This window comes from Natator depressus, chromosome 1 (assembly GCF_965152275.1).
Source record: "Natator depressus isolate rNatDep1 chromosome 1, rNatDep2.hap1, whole genome shotgun sequence".
Lineage (NCBI taxonomy): Eukaryota > Metazoa > Chordata > Testudines > Cheloniidae > Natator > Natator depressus.
The window spans coordinates 201,049,862-201,070,478 of record NC_134234.1 but is presented as its reverse complement, the minus strand read 5'-3'; the positions used below and the strand labels follow the sequence as shown (position 1 = coordinate 201,070,478).

Sequence of the window (20,617 nt, the reverse complement as noted above, 5' to 3'; positions counted from 1 at the left end):
TCTGATGAACCCGGCTTTCCTTCTTGTGTGATTGGTGTGTAAAGTCCTCCTGTATGGGTAACCAGACGTCTAAGTCGGGACAGTTCCCTAAAGGAACGCCGGCTCATTTTATGTATTTTAGGAAGGGTCTGGACTCCTGTAAATTTCTGGAAAAATGGTCTAGTCTAACTCAGGAGAATCCCAAAATTCAGTGGCCACTGTTAGGATCTTGGGACAAAGACCGAGTAGATGTCTTAAAAGACAAACTCGGCCAACCTAAAACTAAATTGGCAAAAGGAGAGGTTGATTGTTTCATGCAGTGGTGGGAAGAGGCAAATCATAGGTGGACAGAATCAAAACTTGCCTCTCTCAAGGATTCAAATGATAAGTTAAAAGCTTTATTAGAAGCCTCCTCTCCCACTGCCAGACCAAGCACTCCCCTTTATCCCGTTCTCCGAGAAGATCAGGATCGATCCCATCCCCCTTCATACTCCCATCTCATTGTGGGAAAGGACGAAGAAAACCCTTTGTTAAATTCTGGGGATGACGATGAGGAAGATGCATTAATTGGCCTGGCATCCTTGCATCAGATCAATAGGCAGTCACAACAACTCCCAGGGGTCTCCAGTTCAGACCAGTCCGGATTGTCCAATACCACCCAGGCCCATTCCTCTGGTACCACTCAGACCCGTAAAGAAAAAAACCCCGTTCCCCCGAAACCCTCCAGTCTGCCTGACTCCTCTGTTTTTTCCCCATACATACGAAGATAGCCTGGACACTGATTGGGCCCAATGCTTACACTCTGGCTCTAAACCTATCCAGGCTCCCCTCCGAATCCTGCATACTGGGGGCCAACAAGAGGGTCCCACTTGGAGCTATAAACCCTGGACTCGTACAGAGCTCCTTTCCATTGTAAAAGGCTTTCCAAAGCTCCTGGAAAATCCTACCACGTTTGCAGAAGAGTTTTTGTTAGTGTGCGACACCTATGAACCCTCTGAGGCAGACCTCCTGCAGCTGTGCAGGCTACTGGTAACCCCTAGCAAGCGTGGAAAATGGCTCACAGCAGCCAACTGGCCCATCAGTGAGCGCCATTCAACTTTACCAGACACCGGTCCTGACGCTGAATACCGGAAAAAGTGTAAAGACCGAGCTAAAAACCTACATGAGGCCATCCCTCGAGTATGGACTCCAAAAACAAACTGGACAGCCACACATTGCTGTAAACAGCGACAGGGAGAAAGTCCAGGTGACGATCGCACCCGACTGACTAATGTTTTTCTGCAACATGCTGGTATACAGCAACCGGGTGAAAATGGGAAGGGCGCCCTGGCTCATGCGTTTGTTAATGGCCTCCTACCTGCTATTGACAGTATGCTGAAGCGAATAAGTGTTGGGTGGGAAACTGAAACCATGGATAAATTACAATCAGTGGCAGAACACTGCCGTCGCACTCTAAAGGGAAAGGAGGAACAATCTTCTCAAAAGTTAATGGCCCTGCAAATACAGCATTATTCAGGGCAAGGTAAACAGTACCGGGGAGGGGGACGTGGTCATGGGAGGGGCCGTGGAACTGGATTTTGGGGTTTTGGGGGTGTTTACAGTAATTACAAACAACCCGGACATTGGAAAAATGAGTGTCCGCGCCAGCCTAATAGCTCTGTAAACAACCAGCTAGCCCCTCTGTCGGCACAGCCTGACAGTCCCCAGACTTACTTTGTCCCACAGCAATGACAGAACACCAGGGAACCTCAGGAAATTTTAGCTCCTTTACTACCTCTCACTCCCACGGGTGAATGTGTTTTGACTATTAATGATCTTTCTCTCCCTTTCCTTGTTGATACGGGAGCTTCACTCTCTGCAGTTCGTACTGCCAACCTGCCTGAGGTTCCCCGCTCCGAAAAAACCATATCCACTGTGGGCATTACGGGAGTCCCAACCCCTTCTCCCCTTTCAAAACCTCTACCAGTCCAGGTTGGTCCCCTTTCTGCGGACCATGCATTCCTCCTCTCAGATTCCACTCCGGTGAACCTTTTGGGTCAGGACCTGTTATGTAAACTTGGCTGTACCATCTACTGTTCCCCGGATGGTGTCTACTTACAAATCCCCCAGTCCTCTCTGAGCGATTCTGTAGCCTCCCTGCTGTCTGAAACTCCCCTTTCCACTCTGGTCCCCTGCTGCCCATTGGTCCCGTCCCTTGAACACCTAGTTTCACAGGTCCCATCCTCTCTGTGGCCCACCCGTCTGAAGTGGGCCGTTTACATACTGACCCAGTCTGCATTCTTGTTGATTCCTCCAAACCTGTGCCTCGCCTGTCTCAATACCCTTTAAACCCCGAAGCAGAGGCTGGAATTGCTCCAGTCATGACCGCCCTGCAGGAACAAGGCATTATTATCCCCTGTAACACTCCTATCCTCCCAGTTCGAAAAGCTGATGGTAAATCATGGCGGTTTGTTCAGGATCTTTGGGCCATTAACCGCATTGTCATACCTGCCTTTCCCATTGTCCCTAATCCAGTGACGATTCTGGCTTCTATCCCACCAGATGCAACTCATTTTTCTGTTGTCAATTTGTGCTCTGCTTTCTTTTCTGTCCCGGTTCACCCTGACTCCCAGTTCCTGTTTGCCTTTTCTTACAAAGGGCAACAGTACACATGGACCACACTGCCCCAGGGGTATACTGAAAGCCTGTCATATTTTTCCCAAGCATTAGCCCGAGACCTTGCTGACCTTGTTTTCCCGTCCAGGTCCACACTCGTCCAATATGTAGATGATCTACTCCTCTGTTCCCCTTCATTGTCTGCCTCTGAAACTGACTCTTTAGTGCTCCTTACTGCCCTAGCAAATAAGGGTCACAAAGCTTCTCGCTCTAAACTACAACTCTGTCAAGCTTCTGTCACATACCTTGGCTTTCTCCTCTCCCAGGGTTCCCGTGCATTTTCTCCCAGCCGCATCCAAGCTATCCTTAGCTTTCCCCGACCCCGCTCCCCACGCCAGGTCCAGAAGTTTTTAGGCATAGCTGGATTTTGCAGACAGTGGATTCCCCAATATGCCTCCCTTGCAAAACCTGTCCAGGAACTCACTCGATTCTCTGTGCCTGACCCCATGCCGTGGCCCCCTGAGGCCAATTCTGCCTTTGTTTCCCTCAAACAGGGTTTGGCTTCTGCCCCTGCCTTAGGGCTGCCTGACTATTCTAAGCCTTTTACCCTTTTCTGCCATGAACAATCTGGGTGTGCACTTGGAGTTCTCACTCAGATGCACGGAGAAAAGAACCGCCCAGTGGCTTATTTCTCTGCCACTTTAGACCCTGTTGCCCAAGGCTTACCCCCCTGCCTGCGTGCTGTGGCTGCTGCAGCGCGCCTAGTCGAAATGTCTGATTCCCTTGTTCTCCGCTCTCCTCTGTAGAAACTCTCCTGCTACAATGTAACACAGGCCACCTCTCCTCTGCCCACCTTACCAGGTACAAACTTTTACTACTATCAGCTTCATATATCACCATAAAGCATTGTTCTCCGTTAAACCCTGCCACTCTCCTTCCTTTGTCTAATGACGGTGATCCCCACAACTGCCTTGCAACTGTCTCTGCTGTCACCGTCCAGCGCTCTGACCTTTCTGATGTCCCTCTCCCTAACTCTGACCTTGTTTTGTTTACTGATGGTTCCTGTTTTCGAGACGACCAAGGTCGTCTCCTTGCAGGGTACGCTGTAGTTTCACTCTCTGAAACCCTGGAAGCTGCGCCTTTACCTTCTGTAACCTCAGCACTAGTCACTGAATTAGTTGCCCTCACCCATGCCTGCTTTTTGGCGGAGGGACGCTCCGCCACCATTTACACTGACTCCTGCTATGCTTTTGGGGTTGTACATGACTTTGGTACCCTCTGGCAAACTCGGGGTTTCCTTACCTCTGCTGGTACCCCTATTAAAAATGGGTCCTACATCGCTGCCCTTCTGTATGCAGTTTTACTTCCGTCTGCCCTAACTATTGTTAAGTGCCCTGGCCACTCAATGGCGGATACTGATGTTGCTAAGGGTAACGCATTTGCTGACGCTTCTGCTAAACATGCTGCTGCCATAGAACCTTCCCCAGATGCATTTCTAGGTTCCCTTTCAGTTTCTATACCGCCGCCGTCCCTCACTGACCTCACCCTGCTCCAAGACTCTGCCCCAGAAACCGAGACAGAATCCTGGGTTGCTCAAGGTTGCTCTCTACATCCCGATTCTCTTTGGCGCTCGCCTACTGGTGCCTTTGTAGTCCTCTTTTAGCTCTACCCATCTCTGGCCGCCCTGCTACACGGTATTTCGCATGTCGGAAAGGAGGGGATGGTCTCTGCTGTAACTAAGACAGGATGGTGGGCCCCCCATTTTAGCTCTTTTGCGGCCTGCCACTGTGCAGCCTGTACCATTTGCCAAAGCCATAATATTGGTAAACCTGTAAAAGTGGCCCAGGGGTTCCGGGGCCTGCCTCAAGCACCGTTCTTGCATTGGCAACTTGATTTTGTACAAATGCCTAAGTGTCAACAATATGAATTTATATTGGTTATGGTATATTTTTATTCTCTGGTTGGACTGAAGCCTTTTTTATTGTCGCAAGGCTGACTCACTGTCTGTTGCCAAATGTTTGTTAAATCATATTATGCCTGCCAAGGGAATTCCTGCTACTCTGTCCAGTGATCGGGGTACACATTTTACTGGACAACTTGTTCAACACCTGGACCGTATATTGCATATCAAACACCTGTTGCACTGTCCCTACCACCCACAGAGTGCAGGTGCAGTTGGAAGACGAAATGGTGTACTTAAGAATAAGCTTGCTAAAATTTGTAACTCTACAGGATTAAGCTGGCCACTAGCCTTACCATTAGCCCTTATGGACATGAGATCCACTCCATCCCAAAGGCATAAATTAAGTCCCTTTGAAATTGTTATGGGATGCCCTATGCGAGCTATGACTGCTATTACTCCCGTTACAGCTTGTATTAGTCCCTTGCAATACTGAAGGAGCGCACTGTGAGTCAAGTTCAAATCTGGAAGTCACTTTCATTCACAGGTTCGAGCTGCCTGGCCCACGGAACCCACCTCCGACGCTTGCCACAACCTTGAGCCAGGTGACTGGGTCTACATACGGCGCCATCATCGAAAGCACGCCTTGGAGCCCCGGTGGAAGGGTCCTCATCAGGTACTGCTTACTACACAGACAGCTGTTAAACTATCTGGCATCGCAGCATGGATACATGCTTCACAGTGTAAGAAGGCACCATCCCCAGAGAACCAATCGTCACCTCAGGACAACGCAGAGTCAATTTTGACTCCAGAAGAAGACATAGAGGAACAGTCTGCAATACCTTACAATCTACGCTCTCGTAAGGGTTGCCACAAGCAGACGATGAACAAAAAAACCAAAACAGTGGCGAGCCTAGCGCCTACTGTCTGGTGAGAGTAAAACCGTGACTGCGGTTCCCTCAGTTGAGGTTCTCAGAACCAGAAGAGCCTTGCCTTCAACACGCGCCTCTGCCTGTTCCTCGGCTGCTGGTATCTTACGGTCTGAGGAGACCACGATGACAATTCTTTTATCCAGCAGCAGGTGTGGATAGCTCAGACCCTTAATATTTCTAATTGCTGGGTCTGCAGCCACATCCCAGCCCACTCTCAAACCAGTGTTCCTGTCCTGGCTATCCCACTCAAGTCCCCAGACCTCACTGGAGGGCCTCGTCCATTTAACAAAATATGGAACAGCAATGACACTTGGGAAGTGGTGGGAATAAATGCATCTAAATGGATAAGTGTGGTGGAGGGAAAAGGTCATTGGTGTTGGGTGTGTAATGGGACAGGGCTGGATCTGGGGAAAAGCCGTTGCCTTCAGCATATTGTGGCCAATGGTGTATGGGATTATTCAAACAAAACTAAAAAGTGGCGGGTCGGGTATGGAGATATGAATTTTTTCTCAACCTGGGATCAAACAGAGAGATCAATCTCATGTTCCCCCTACAGTAACATTAGTGAAAACAATACAATCTTTCAATGTTATGCAAATAACACCACTCCTCGTAAGGAGAATTACCCTGTACCCTTTGGGGGATACTACTCCTCCTTTGCAAACACCTATATGACAGATGGGTGCGACCGACCCTTCCCGGCCTTAATAGGCCATCACTGGGTGTGTGGGACCAGAGCTTATACCACACTACCAGCTAATTGGTCAGGAATCTGTTATCCCGCCCGACTCTTCCCACAATTCCGAGTGCTAGGAACCTTCCCTCGAGAACGCCTCCGCAATTTCAGGCGAAAAAGAAGGGGCTTAACAGATGCCCAATGGTATGTAAATAACATAAGCCCCTTAACCTGGGAAGAGGCCATTGGCAGTTCCTTAATACCATTGGGGGAGTAATACACCATGCAAAAAGGCTCCTAAGGTTACAAGCAGTAGTTGAAATAATGGCAAATGAAACCGGAGAAAGTTTAAGAGCCCTGGCCAAAGAAACAAGGGCAATCCGACAGATGGCCCTCCAAAACCGTTAGGCATTGGACATAGTGCTGGCGGCAAAAGGAGGGACTTGTGCTCTCATTGGAAAAGACTGCTGTGTTTATATATCAGACAACACCAATGAGGTAATAGATCGTGCTAGCCACTTAGAACAAATCGCATATCTTCTCCACGAAGAGCCAAGTTCTTTATGGAAGTGGCTAAGTAACCTTTTCAATTTCTCTGGCATAGGACACTGGTTGTTTCAGGGAGCCCTAACTCTCCTGTTTGGAATCCTAATAATTTTTGTATGGTTTCAGTTACTTTCCTGTTGTATCCAAAATTGTGTCAGGCATGCTACACAGATAGCTGCCCCAAACCAGAGTGCTAATTTGATGATTTTAAATATCACTGATGAACAAAGAGATAAAGAACTCTTGATATGTGGAACCCAGTCATTGTTGGTCATTGCGTAGCTTGACCAAAAGGAGGGATTGTGAAAGTAGAATGAATTATATTGAAATTATAATTCATTAAAGAAATGCTACTTGAAGGGTTTGTTGAAATATAGTTGTCAGGAAGAGAAACATTAAGGAGTGTGAGACAATGGGTCCTCAAACTAATTAACTTAGAGCTCCTACTGAGCTAGGAGATTGGTAAACGTTAGTATGCAAATAAGATATGTATGTATATTTGTCAGTTTCTGCTTTCTTCTGTCTCTTATGTTAAATTGGCTTTGGCTTAGCTGTATAAATAAGTTACCTTGGGCCTCAGAGAGGGGCTCACATCTGGGTACATTAGCAAAGCGCTTTGCTAATAAACAGAGTGGTCTGACAAATTATGTGAGTCCTGAATCTGACTTTTGACAGGTGGGTTCAGGGTATAGAAATGTAGAAGGCTGGCTGCATTTCTGTGTGCTGGACATTTCCCCGTGCAGCTAATCTGTACAGTGGAACAGGGTGTTGATGCACGCTGAGATCTCATGGGAATCCTCCAGAGAGATCTCTAGGAAACTTTCCTGGAGGTTCTCGGCAATCCTCTGCTGAAGCTGCTTTGTTTCTTCCCCCATTGTAGGAAACTTTCCCACACCATTGGGCAATCACTTGTGCAGGGACCAAAGCGGCACACAGGTGAGCAGCATAGGGACCAGGGCGAAAGCCACAAGCATGTAGTAATGTACCCTCGCTTCCCTGCTTATCCTCAAGAGTGAGATCTGCTACAATGACCCCCCACCTGTGGAAAAGTGTGGGAGAATTTAGAATTTTTCCCTAGTTTGCTGCACCGAGTGCTCTTTTCCCCACGTACAGCACCCGGCTCCCCAACCAATATTCACCATGCTTTGGGTGTTTTCTGAGTTGTGTGTTTGCCAAGAGTCAGTGAGAAAGTGATTGGGGGGAGGGATAGCTCAGTGGTTTGAGCATTGGCCTGCTAAACCCAGGGTTGTGAGTTCAATCCTTGAGGGGGCCATTTAGGGATCTGGGCCAAAAATTAGGGATTGGTCTTGCTTTGAGCAAGGGGTTGGACTAGATGACCTCCTGGGGTTCCTTCTAACCCTGATATTCTATGATTGTTTTTATCAGAGGTGTATTTTACTGAAATGTTTCAATGCTGTGTGTGAACTTAACAATCATGCTTCTGTGCATTGTTTCTTGTGCTTCTGCAGATGTGGCCTTGAGGGTTAACTCCCACTCCCATCCCCACTGGCAAAGCATCTCCCCAGATAAGAAAATGTCCAAGACAGAGCAAAGAAGACATATTCCAGGAGGTACTGCAGTTCTCCAATTCAGAGAAAAGGGGACATAGGGAGTGGAGGGAAGCTGAAAGACAGTGAAGAAAAGAAAATCAGGAATTTGTTAAGGATTATGCAGATGATTAAAGTCATGATGGAACAAACTCAGATGCTGAAGTCCTTCATAATGCTGCAGACTGAGTAGATGCATGCCTTCCCTCCCTTTCAGCACATTCAAAACTCTCTTCCATGCCCCAGCCCCACAAACTCCGCCCGCACAGTCCTTTCAGCTTTCCGGGACTTCTCAGTTTCCCCTTCACTACTCCCCCTCAGACAACATTCAAAATGATAGCTGGACCTACACACAGCTCTGAAAATCTGCCCTTCCTTGGTACCTCCTTTCCCACCAAGCATCTTTGTGTGTGTGTGTGTGTGTGTGTGGTGGTTCTTGTGCAATAGAAGCAAAGTTTAAACATCTTTATTTGTATCCTATAAATTGAGGTTGCGGACACTACCAATAAATACACAGGCCATTTAATCATTTGCTTACTTGAATGTAAGGCCACATGTAGTTTTCCTAGGAAGCAGTGATAAAATGTGGGATGTAACCTTGCAGCACCAATCACAGATATACACTACTGGTTCTCATTTTCCAAGTGTTGCCTCAAAGCCTCCCTGATTCAAATTGCCCCACTCTCGGCCCCTCTGATAGCCCTGGTATCTGGCTGCTCAAAATCAGCAGTCAGGCGGTCTGCCTCAGCACTCCACCCCTGAGCAAACTTTTCACCTGTAGCTTCACAGATATTATGCAACGTAAAACATGTGGCTATGACCATGGGAATATTATCCTCATTGAGGTCTAACCTGCCATAAAGGCATGGCCAGCGCACCTTTAATCTGGCAAAGGCATGTTGCACAGTCACCTGGCTCCTACGCAGTCTGTTGTTGAACTGCCCCATACTGCTATCCAGGTTTCCTGTGTAAGCAGAGCCGTCCCTTAGGTAGGGCAAATCGGGGCAACTGCTCCAGGCTTCGTGCTTTGCTGGGCCCTGTGGGCCGGTGCAATTGGCCGGCATGGTCAGCCCCAGAAGAGATGAATCCATCACTTCCGCTCATGCCCCCCACTCTGGGCCACGGGCCTGTGCGAATCCATCACTTCTGCCCCAGGCCCTGCACCCCCCTAGGGATGGCCCTGCATGTAAGGTTTCATGAGCCATGGCTGTAAGGGGTACACCAGGTCTCCCAGGGTCACTATAGGCATTTCAACAATGTGCTGTAATTCTCTTCTGGAAGGACCATCCCTGAGAATGAGAAAGGACTTGTGTCTCTGTGGACCATTTGGCCCTTGAGCTTTCTGCTGAGACTGACGGGAAAGATGCCCATTGCAGTGGTAGATTTTGTAGTGTGGACACTTGTGTGCTAGATCAGTGGTTTCAACCGTTTTTCATTGTGGACCCTTAAAAATGTTCAAATGGAAGTGCAGACCCCTTTGGAAATCTATTGTCTGTATATATAGTTGAATTCTGTTCAGTCAGTTTTCAGTCTTTTGTGGACCCCTTAGACATAGTCTGCGGACTCCCAGGGGTCCGCAGACCACAGATTGAAAACCACTGTGCTAGATACTGCACTGAGTTCACCCCACTCATTTCCCATAATCATACTATTGGAAACATTTGTTGTCTTTTCACTTCTAGGAGTTTATCTTATATCATTAATTTTCTAGCACTGCTGTAGAATTGGCTGGTCTGAACTTTCCAGTTTAAAATATGTCTTACTGTGCTTTCAAACATGCAGATAAAGCTGTTAGATAGAACAAGATGTTCTTATTGCGTTACCATAGAGACATCCATGGTCTGTGAACGTTTCTTGTTCAAAATCTGATTTTTAACGGGGGTTGTGACTTAGCTCTAAAAGCTTGAGAGAGAAGGGCTTAAGTCTTGAACAAGTATTGGTATTAAACCAGTTTGGTCTAAGTGGCCATCTCCATCCAGATCCTAGTAGAGAGGTGTTCACAACACATAACTTGCTATTCCCTAAAAGGGCCAAGGACTGAATGGGCCAGTGAGCCTGAATAGACTTGAAACATTCAAAAAAAAGAAAGAGTTAAAAAAACCAGTTCAAGATTTTCCTTAAATTTTAGTACTGATTTTTAAAATGGAAGATTTCCATTTGCACTCAGATGACTGAACTTTGCTTTTTAAGTGTATGCATTTTTAAGCAGCACTAAATGAAGTTAGTGGCAGTGAAAGGTGCTGGACTGACAGCTCTGCTCTGGAGATTGAAATCTTAAGTTCATCAGCAGAGGCATGATAGTGGCAGCCATAGCTGTCTTTCAAACCTGACCTGAAGAAGCCACCCTTAGGAGTAAGAGGTTGGTACAGACTCTGGGTCTATTGACTGCCAACACTAGCGGTAGGTTTTGTGAAGTGGAGAAAAAGGCAGTTCACTGCAGCTATGGGAAGTGAAAATAAAGGAAAACAAAATAACAGAGTTAGTTGACAATCTCAGTTCAGCAACATAATCCTCTGAGAGGGATAAAGCTGTCTTTGCTTTAGACTAGAGGCTCTGAGCTGCCTATACTAGGAAAAAAGGTGTATTCTTAAATCATGTCATGGACCTGCCAGTCCTTTGAGGCAAGCTGGTCTCAGCCTTGCCCATGACTTAACCGCTTTCCTCAACCTCACTGATGAGCTGGCAACATAAGGACTAATCAGTGACCACAGCTGGATGTAAGGGGACTTAATTAGAAAGATTGCCCCTCCCCCTCCAGCGGTGGTGGTGATGGTGCAGTAAGGAGGGTACTACCTGAACAGAGCTGGGAATGCAGGAAGGAAGGAAGATCCTGGAAAGAGGAACAAGGGGAGTTCCTTTCTGGGAAAAACTTAAGGGAGTGAGGCTGATTCATCTACAGAGAGTGGGAGCCCTGAGATATGGCCTATATACAGAGCAGAGAGATCCTCAGAGGTAAACTGCTGGAGTCCCTGGTGAAGGGAAGCAGTGAGGGAATCCTTCTAGGGAAGAAGCAATTCCAGAGAATCTCTGCAGGGGCCAGGAAGCAGGAGATTTCAGTCAAGCCTGAGAGGGGCAGGAGAATTGTAAGTTTGGACATTGTTTGTGAACTTTAAGTTGGCCCTTCATTTCCCCTGGAAGGGAAATGAACTGTTGTTTGACCTGGCTGAAGAGCAGAGCTACAGAAGACCTGGAGAGGGAGTCAGGAGAAGATGCTAGCTGGGACTGGTCATTGTGAGGCCAAAGAAGTGGCCATCTGGAGGGGTGTGAGGCCAAGTCCCCAGCAACACTACATCTGGGCATGAGAGGGCACTTGAGAGGTGAGGAAGTGGGCTGGCCTCTTTGCTAACCCATTTTAAAACTGTAGCATGGAAAGGGGAAGTTGTGCTTTAACACCTTAGTTGGCTGACGGGAGCTCCAGGCTCCCTGTAGGATTCACCGTGACTAGAAAACGTGTTACAATCCAACTTGTCATCCCTATACTGGGGCTTAAAAAGGTCTTAGCTACCATGTTCTGAAAATCCCCCTTTTATCCTGTTGCGGGTGGAGCTGAATCAGAGGGCTGGCCCACTAGAGAGGATACAACTCTCTCTCTCCTCCTGGAGTGAAAGGTGTAAACACAGAGCAAAGGAGTTCTTGTTTCAGCACCTTCAGTCTCCCCGTTCCAAATCAGTCCTAGGAGTCTTCCCTAGGCTGGGTAGAGGAGGAAACGAACACTTCCTCCTTCTCTGACCAGCCCATATAATTTCCTCTTCAGTTAAGTATCTGCCTTGATGAATTTAGGAGTAAACTCTATGCTTGGCAAGCACAATATAGTTCTCTAGGGCAAGGCTGGTCTTGTGCCTTTCTCCCTTTGCAGGAATTATCCCCTTTCCTCCTAATCCTATGTGGAATATGTATATCCCATCACAAGACCATGGATATGAACCTATGGCATTCTGCTTTATGGATTAACAGCCAACAGGCTATTGCCTGTCACTATGTCTTTGTGTTTTATTGTAGTGTTAACTGAGGTGAGGTACCTGGGTACAAAAGTTGATGTCACTAAGTGGATCTGGGTTCTCGAATATCCAAAATGCTACTAACTCAGTGGACTTTATCGTCTCGGGCAGGTCCCATGTGGCCTGTGGTATCAATAAACAACTGGCCATGATGTCAGTTATAACCTAAGGATTAACAGTCCTTGTTTATTTTGATACATGTGATGGATTGTACTAATGCCAGAGTGTGTGGAAAGACCCGTGAGACTCAGAGCAGTTTCTTACACCCAGAGCTAAATCTGAATGCACAATTTAGGGGCAGGTTTGAACATTTGGCCCCCAGTTTTAAGAGGAACATGTGCCTCCTGATATTTTAGCTAAGACTTAATTTAGGATTAAAGGCCCTTGTTTTTTTAAATGAATTCCTAGAATTAAAGGCTTAGTTTGTTCCTAGTGTAACTCCATTTAATGGGGTTACACCAAGAATGAATGTGGACCTAGGTTTATATGCATCACATCAAGTTGTACATGGCAGAAAGGCACAGAGAGATGGTTTGAGATTCTGAACACTAGTCACACATGAACTGGACTGGCACAGTTGGATTAGGTGCTGGGAAGCAGGCTAAACTAAAAACTTTTTTTTTAAATGCACTGTCACTTTCTCTCCATGTATACAGCACCTAACACAATGGGTACCAATATGATAGGCCTTGAGACCAGGAATATTTTTCAAAATTAATAACTCCCCACCCCCCAACATAATCAAGATATTTCAATGGATACGATCATTACAATATCAAGATAAAAGAATCCAAATATAAGCCCGTTGCTTTACATTTTTAGCTTCTATTTCAGTCCATGTATTTGTTTTGTTTTTAATTTTGACTCAGAAAAGGGCCAGTGCATGATCATAAAACAAGTGTATACTTGTTGCCAATGCAGTTTAAAAAATATTATGACATCATGTAACAGCCATGCTATGTTGTGCATCTACATGATAAATGTTAGTGCCTTTCCCCATTTTGTCAGTAATGTATTTTATCAATCAGAGCTATGTGTATTAAATTCTTCCAGCTGTTATGAATAAATTAGATTTCCATTCTCTGAGCAGTCTGGGTTAAGACATGTTGTTGCCACCATTGGTTGGTGTTTGCTGGAAAACATAATTCTGTAATTCCAGTATTATGGACTCTTGGAGAGGGACAGATCTTTGTATTAAGAGTTATAGAAAGACCTTTGAATATGTTGCTCCAATATTTTTGTAAATCTTGGCAAGGAAAAAAAGTATATGGGACAGATTCATAATTGATGGGTAGTGGCATCTCCAGCATTTGCTGTGGTTAGCTCAAGCTATCTTGTATAGATGTTAGTGTTCAGAAAAAGCTGTTCAAGTTTTTTTTTCTCTTGGAAAAATTGTAAAGATGATTAAGTGGATGTGTTTTTGATGTTCTGTCACATTTCTTCCCAAACAGAATTAAAACAGAGCAAGCTGCCAACTCCATTTCCTCAATAACACTGAGAGAACCAAGTTTCAGTAGACTTTGAAGTTATTAATGATCAATTCAGTAAATTTTATCATTATCTTTATAAGCCAGAAGAAAGCTGATTTTGTTGAATTATTGAGCAATGGCACCTTTAATAAATTGGCGGATAGTAATGGATAACCCAATAACAGTTCAGGAGCAGAAGAAGCAATTCATGACTTGGCATCTAATAGAGTTCCTGGAACTGGTGGCTTCCCACCTAATTTTTATAAACCATTTGAAGAATACATAGCACCTATTCTGGAAAGGTTCTTCACTGAACTGTCCCAGAAAAGTATAATTCCCTGATATATGAGAACTACCTTACTCACAGTAATTCTTTAAAAGGATAAAGCAGCTAATAATTGTGGATTCTTTTGCCTAATGTCTTTGCCAAGATCTTACATGCTATGTTTGGCAAAGATATTAGCCACTAAATTCATGCAGTACCTGACAGGAAGACTTGCAGTAGTCAGCTGCTGATGCCTGGAGAATTTGTATGCGTAACTCTCCTCCACTCACAGGAGTGTGCTGTTCCACCAGTGTCAGTGGGGAGTCACAGGCACTCCCTGATGTGCAAATGGACCCAAGGGAGCAGTAAATACATACCTCACAGTCACTTGCTCCCAGGGATCTAGTTGCGATGTATTGACTTTTTTGGTGCTTTGTCATCTTCAAACAAGGAGCTGGAGCATACTAAGTATTGGGGAAGACTAAATTTCATTCCCAGTAATCCACTAGAGTTCCAAGAACAAGGGGATGCCTCTAAAGTCCTTCCTGAGCAATTTGAAAACTGCTTTGGAGGTGGTGGTGTGTTGTGGAATGAGGGTTATTTCTAAATATCTAGCCATTTGTTCCCTGTGGCTGTCATTCCACCTTTCTGCATAGCCACAGATTGATTGATTTTGCCAACCACTGAAATAACTAATTAAAGCCACCTTTGCCTTTGTTGGTATGACATGATACGTTGTGGGGGTCAGATGCTAGAAGGCGATTAACTGATAGGCACAGCGCCTACCCACCTGACCAGGAGGAATTGGGGGAAGTGCTGCCTGCTGCCCACTAGGATCCTGATTACAGTCATGCTTATGGGTACTCTGCAGGAAATGAAGCCAATCAGCCACTGCATAGGGACCTGCTCATTGATTGGACTGATTCTAGTGGTCTACCTCTCGGCAAGCAGATGACATGGCACAAGTGAAATTGCCATGTGCTAAATGCAGTGAGACTGGTTTTAATCAAACACTTACTTGTCAAGAGGCTAAGGTAGCTCCCAGGTCTCAGCTCTCAGCAGAGGAAAAGGACACTTCAGCACCACCATCAAGTAACAGAAACTGTTTCTCTTTGCTCAGTTTGTCTATCCATTTCTAATGGCCGCATCCCTGTAATACCTAGGTGCCAGCTTCATGAATAAGAGCAGTGTCAGTCTCCCCTGCCCAGGGCCGTGGCATCTCTACCCTGCTGGATGTTTTTTGGTGTTTCTCAGGTTACACAGCATTGCTGGCTCAGCAATCCAATTCACTTTATTTTCAGTAATATCTTGGTTGATTATCTGAGGTCCGCGACACCTCTATCTCCCATTGACTTGACTTGGAATTGTTTGTGCACAATACCTCGGAAAATTAGGCCCATGGCATTGATGCCACTTGAAGTTGGGTAGTGCAGAGACTACTGGTCCAGACAAGTCCAGTGTAGCCTACCCAAGCCACTAATACAGAGGTGCAAGCCATAGAGGCAATAAGTCCCACAATGCAGTCTTCCTTCCAGAACTGCACAGACTCTAAGAGGGAAATAGCACAGGGGCTAGCTAAGAGTGTCATCGCCACAAGCCACAGCCTCTGCTCAGGTCGGGCTGGCACATCACAAGCTGGGCCCTGTTGTTCCACAGGAGGCCATATGCCTGCTGGGATTAAAAAAATTGAGTATTGCAAGGAGGGACAAGGCAGGACTGGTTTGTGAGGAGTTGCATCTTAGCTTGGACCAATATGGAGCATCACACGTTGGAATGCCTGGTCTCTATGCACGAAAACAAGATGTGGGCATGTGCCTTCTGATGTTATGGGCGTGATGCTCCCTCTTGAACCGAGCCAGGCAGGGCGATGACTGGGAGGAAGATGGAGTATCACCTGCAGGGAGGGACCTTGGCTGGGCACTGGGCTGGCAACAAGGCATGGCACAGTTGTCTCTGGAGTGCCCGGATTTCAGTGGCATAAAGCTGGCACATTGCTAAGTCACTGGAGGGTGCTGTCTCCAGGGGCCACCCTATCTTAGACCAGCTTGAGGTGGTGCAGCCGGAGCAGGGCTGAAACCTGCAGGCTCAGAGCGGCCCTTTGGGCTTCTGGCAAGTGCACGGCCGAAGTTTGGGCAGCCGGTGTTTTCGGGCTAGGGAAAAGCAGCCTTTGGCTTTCTAGGAGCCAGCTGTGCTGGGCAGCGGGTGGGGTGGCGGGATGAGGGGGATAGAGCAGCGTGCAGCTCTAAAGAAGCCCGCCTCTTGGGGGAGGGGAGGGGGGGGATGCGCCCTGCAGTTTTATTGCGCTTTCGGTTTGTGCGGTTCTCCGGCTTCTGGGGCGACAGCTCGGGGCCCCGGCCGAGCAGCAGCAGAGCCCCCGGCGGTGTGAGGCAGGCGCTCGGGCGGAGCGGAGCCCGGGGTACCTGCGGTGCGGGGCTGGGTGGCATCCCGGTGGCGGGCTGCTGCAGCTCGGCGGGGCCGCCAGGCTGCGCTCTCGGGCCGGTTCGGAGCCTGGCGGCGTCCCCGGGCTGCCGGGGCTCCAGAGCCTCCCGGGGAGCGGGCGGTGCAGGCGGGCGGTCCCGGGACAGCGGCGGCAGCGGGAGCAGCCCAGGCTGGGAGCTCCGGGCGGCTGAGCGCACCTGGGGCCGGGGCAGCCGCCGCCTGCGCCCCCCGGGGGCTTCGGCTGGACTTGGGGGGCTGGCAGCCGGGCGCGGAGCCGCCGCTGCTCGGGGAGGGGGCGCGAGATGCCGGCTGAGCCCGTCTCCCTGCCCGGCATGACTCCGAGGGGCTCCGGCGGCTGGGGGCTGTGGGTCGGCCCCTTGGCTGCGCTCCTGGCTCTGCGAGGTGAGTGCCGCCCTGGGCGGGGAGGGCGGCGCGGGGGCACCGGCCCTCCGACTTCACTCCGAGCCCGGGCGGGACTTGAACTCCCAACTTTCTCGGGGCCCGGGCCGGGCGAGGGGGAAGCGGTCGCCCACTAGGCGCAGGGTGCTGGGCTCGGGAGGGTGGCATCGCTGAGCAGGGCACGGGGCAGCGCGCCGGCTGGGCACCCAGGCGCTGTCCGCTTCCCCACTGCAGGGCTGAGCTAAGCAAGTTGGCTGGAAGTCCCAGCGAGGGGCTGATCCGCCGCCCTCCCCACCCGGGCTTCCCGAGCCCCGGGCTGTTCCGCCAGGGGAAGGGGAGGCCCCTTGTCAGAGGGACGGAGACGTTCTGATTTGTGCCCAGTCAGCTGCCCAGCCTTGGCTTATTTATAGGGAACGGGAAGTGTGCGATTGCTCCTGTGGTCGTCTGTAACGCAGGTGGGTCTGATGGAGTTATTATATTGCAACCAGACATGGAGAGGAGTGTGGTCCGTTTCCTCTCTCTCTGCTGTGTTCCCAGGAGCGTTTTCTGTTGGGCTCTTGAACTTGCTTTAAAGTATTTCGCTTCATGCTCCATGGCCTGGCCCCAGCCTAGCTCAAAGATTGCTTAAAGCTCCAGGATGAAGATCGTGATTTACAACTTTTCTCCCCAGGCAACTTTCTACCAGCAGGGTAAAGCTTGTCTGTGAGGGAGAAAGAGCTTTCTCAGGGGGTTGGTCCAAGACCGTGGTAGGAACTCCCACACGAGACTAAGGATCATCACAACCCTCACCAATACCTTCAGCTGCAGGTGCATTTCTCCACCTGCCTTCTCTCACATAAACACAGAGCAGCATGTACAGTTAACAAGACAACTCCAACCCATACCCCTACCAAAACGAAATGCTATCTACTTTGCATTCACAGCTCTCCTCTAGAGTAGGGGGAGAGAGAGCTCAAACTACACACAAAATGTTAAGTTACATCACTTAGTGCACCACTGGAAAGTGCTCAGATACCAAGGTGATGGGAACAATATAAGAGTCTGTCAAGAACAGAAATTTCCACGCGCAGCCCTTGATCAGTTAGTTATGCCCTCTTTTCAGCAGCAGGCAGACTGGAGAGCCTGAATTGTCTCTGATAAGCAATGGTCCTTTCCCTCTCCATAGTTTAGGACCTGTTAAGGTATAGTTCCTCTCGGATACTGGGTATAGTTTTCAAACCTGCTGAAGTGACTTAAATCCCAAAGTCCAATTTTCAAAAGTGATTCAGGAGCCTAAATTAGGTTGTATCGAACATTTTTTCCTGTCAGCTTAAAAAAGAGAGTTTGTTTACAATATAATTTCTTACCCATTTTACTAAAAACGTTTTAGATTAAATAGGGCAGGGATAGTCAATAGACTGCAGGACAAATCTGGACCATCATATGCTTTTGAAGGGACTCTGAAATCTTTTTATTTACTTATTATTATCATTATTATTTTTGTATTTTCTCTGGAGTCTGGACATTGACTATTCTTTGAAGAAATTTGGACCTTGATGAAAAATAATTGATTACCCCTGAAATAGGAAGTACTATTCATGTTGTTTGTTTACTTTTTCAATTTTTCTTAGCTTGGATAATGATGAAAGTGAAAACAACTTCAGGGATTAGTTTCTCAATGCTGCAGTGTTTGGGCTACAAACAATACAACAGCATGATTGTTTAAATAGAACCTTTCCTCCCGTCCCCCAAATTACTGGGGAGGGGGAATAATGAAAACATTTCTATTAATGTGAGATTTTTGTATAAGTTTATTACAAACTCTAATTTTGGGGACAAATTTGAGTTGCACTTCACTATCTCTTTACATGGTAAAGGATCTAACCAATATTTATTCTGGGGCTTTCATTTTACTGTACAATGTTGATAGATACTACTTGACACATAACAAATTTACCTTTAAATAAAAGATTTTATTTACAGAACAGGGAGATTGGCCCACATTCAAGCCACACGTGGTAAATAAGCACCCCGGTTTTCACAATAAACCAAAAATCAAGCTAATCCCATTTCAAAACAAGGCAATCCCTGGGAACCCCAACACTCTGTGTCTAGATTTCCCCCTGGCCTGCCATCTGGGACTGTGGTGGGCCTGCTGTGCACCCCTGACTCTCTCCCCTCTTTGCCCGTGCTTGCTGGGAGCCAATTTTTTTTTTTTTAAAAAGCTACAAGCCAAACAAGCTACAAGCCAAAAACTAGGCAACAAGCAACTCACAAGCCAATTAAGCCAAAAACAAGCCCAATTTCTGTGCTTTTTTCACGGGTTTGGCATGTTTGATTCAAGGTGATATTTGGACTGAGGCTGGAACCTCCAAGGGTCTCCTTGCACCCAATCACTTTACACCTATGACATGGTATGGTCAAACTTTTTAGGGAATTGCCTGATGAGAACCCGGTGTCATAGCCCCTTTAATTTATGTTGTTTTGTGGAAGAGTGGTGATTCCGTTTCATGAGAGCTAGTGTGCAGCTTTGTTTAGGCTTATAATACTCTCCCTGCCCTGAGGAGCATGCAGTATGGGTATCTTTAGTTTCCCTGTAAAGCATTAAGGGGGATTTATACAAATGTTACTGGACATTCAGCCCCCCTAGTGGAGTATATGAAAAGTAGGGAGGGAATTCTGTTTAGAGCTTAAACAAAACCTATGCTTGCAAAGCAATCCCGCTATGTTGCCAGTAATAGCTTATTGCAAATTTTCAAATGTGTTAGAAATCACACATTGGGAACAGCTAAATTGAAGATTCATTTTTAACAAAATGAGGTTTCAATCATGTGATGTTGTGTTGCAACAGGTGAACGTGTTTAACTGTGCACGTGCAGTGCGGGCTCTCGAGACGGAGGGACTGACAGCACCGCATAGAGTCTGCCAGAGTCCCAGCAACTGCTCTGCAGCTTCTCACACAGTTCTACACCATTTGTCTTGATCTGCAGTACCTTGTGCTCTTTTAGTCCAGTCTTGGACTCCTTTTACGCAGCTCTGGTAGCGCACTTTAGCCCTGCCATACAGCACCTGCTTCTATTGCAGGCCTGCTCCCTCTCACTCCCAGCTCTGCTACAGCTCCTGAGTTGTGGTCCGAGGACAGTGCCCCTTGCTTGTCTATCCTTGCGTATTGTCTGAACAGACTGCTGTTTGTGTCAAACTGCACGGCTTCCTGACTGTGTAGATACATTATTTCACTTGTGACCTGACCTGTTTTCTAGAGGTAAACCCAAATGCATTAACCCACTCTTGGTCTTCTCCAAAAGGCTTCCTCCCCTCTTTTGGAAAATGGGCATAACTGACTTTTCATCTCTTTTCTCTCAGTACTCTTGTCATAAATATAAAGGGAAGGGTAACCAGCTTTCTGTATACAGTGCTATAAAATCCCTCCTGGCCAGAGGCAAAACCCTTTCACCTGTAAAGGGTTAAGAAGCTTAGATAACCTCGCTGGCACCTGACCAAAATGACCAATGAGGAGACAAGATACTTTCAAATCAGGATGCGGGTGGGGAAACAAAGGGACTGTCTGTCTGTGTGATGCTTTTGCCGGGAACAGATAAGGAAGGCAGACTCAGAACTTCTGTAAAGTTAGTAAGTAATCTAGCTAGAAATGCGTTAGATTTCCTTTTGTTTAATGGCTGGTGAAATACGCTGTGCTGAATGGAATGTATATTCCTGTTTTTGTGTCTTTTTGTAACTTAAGATTTTGCCTAGAGGGAGTCTCTATGTTTTGAATCTGATTACCCTGTAAGGTATTTACCATCCTGATTTTACAGAGGTGATTCTTTTACCTTTTCTTTAATTAAAATTCGTCTTTTAAGAACCTGATTGCTTTTTTTCATTGTTCTTAAAAT

The 20,617-nt window shown here is 47.1% G+C and overlaps 1 protein-coding gene and 1 long non-coding RNA gene across 2 annotated transcripts in view; both read left to right on the top strand.

The window, feature by feature from the left end:
• The first annotated feature begins 5,539 nt into the window (after positions 1-5,539).
• Positions 5,540-8,188, top strand: LOC141984408 (uncharacterized). Its single transcript, XR_012638730.1, has 3 exons — positions 5,540-5,555; positions 7,509-7,564; positions 8,098-8,188. It is a non-coding gene; the product is annotated as an uncharacterized LOC141984408 (long non-coding RNA).
• An 8,411-nt stretch (positions 8,189-16,599) lies between these two features.
• The window catches only part of IGSF11 (immunoglobulin superfamily member 11), a 149,070-nt gene continuing 145,052 nt past the window's right edge, over positions 16,600-20,617 (top strand). The window contains exon 1 of the mRNA XM_074947430.1: positions 16,600-16,748. Coding sequence (XP_074803531.1) covers positions 16,649-16,748 — 100 coding nt within the window. The 5' untranslated portion in view covers positions 16,600-16,648. The remainder of the gene's footprint in view (positions 16,749-20,617) is intronic.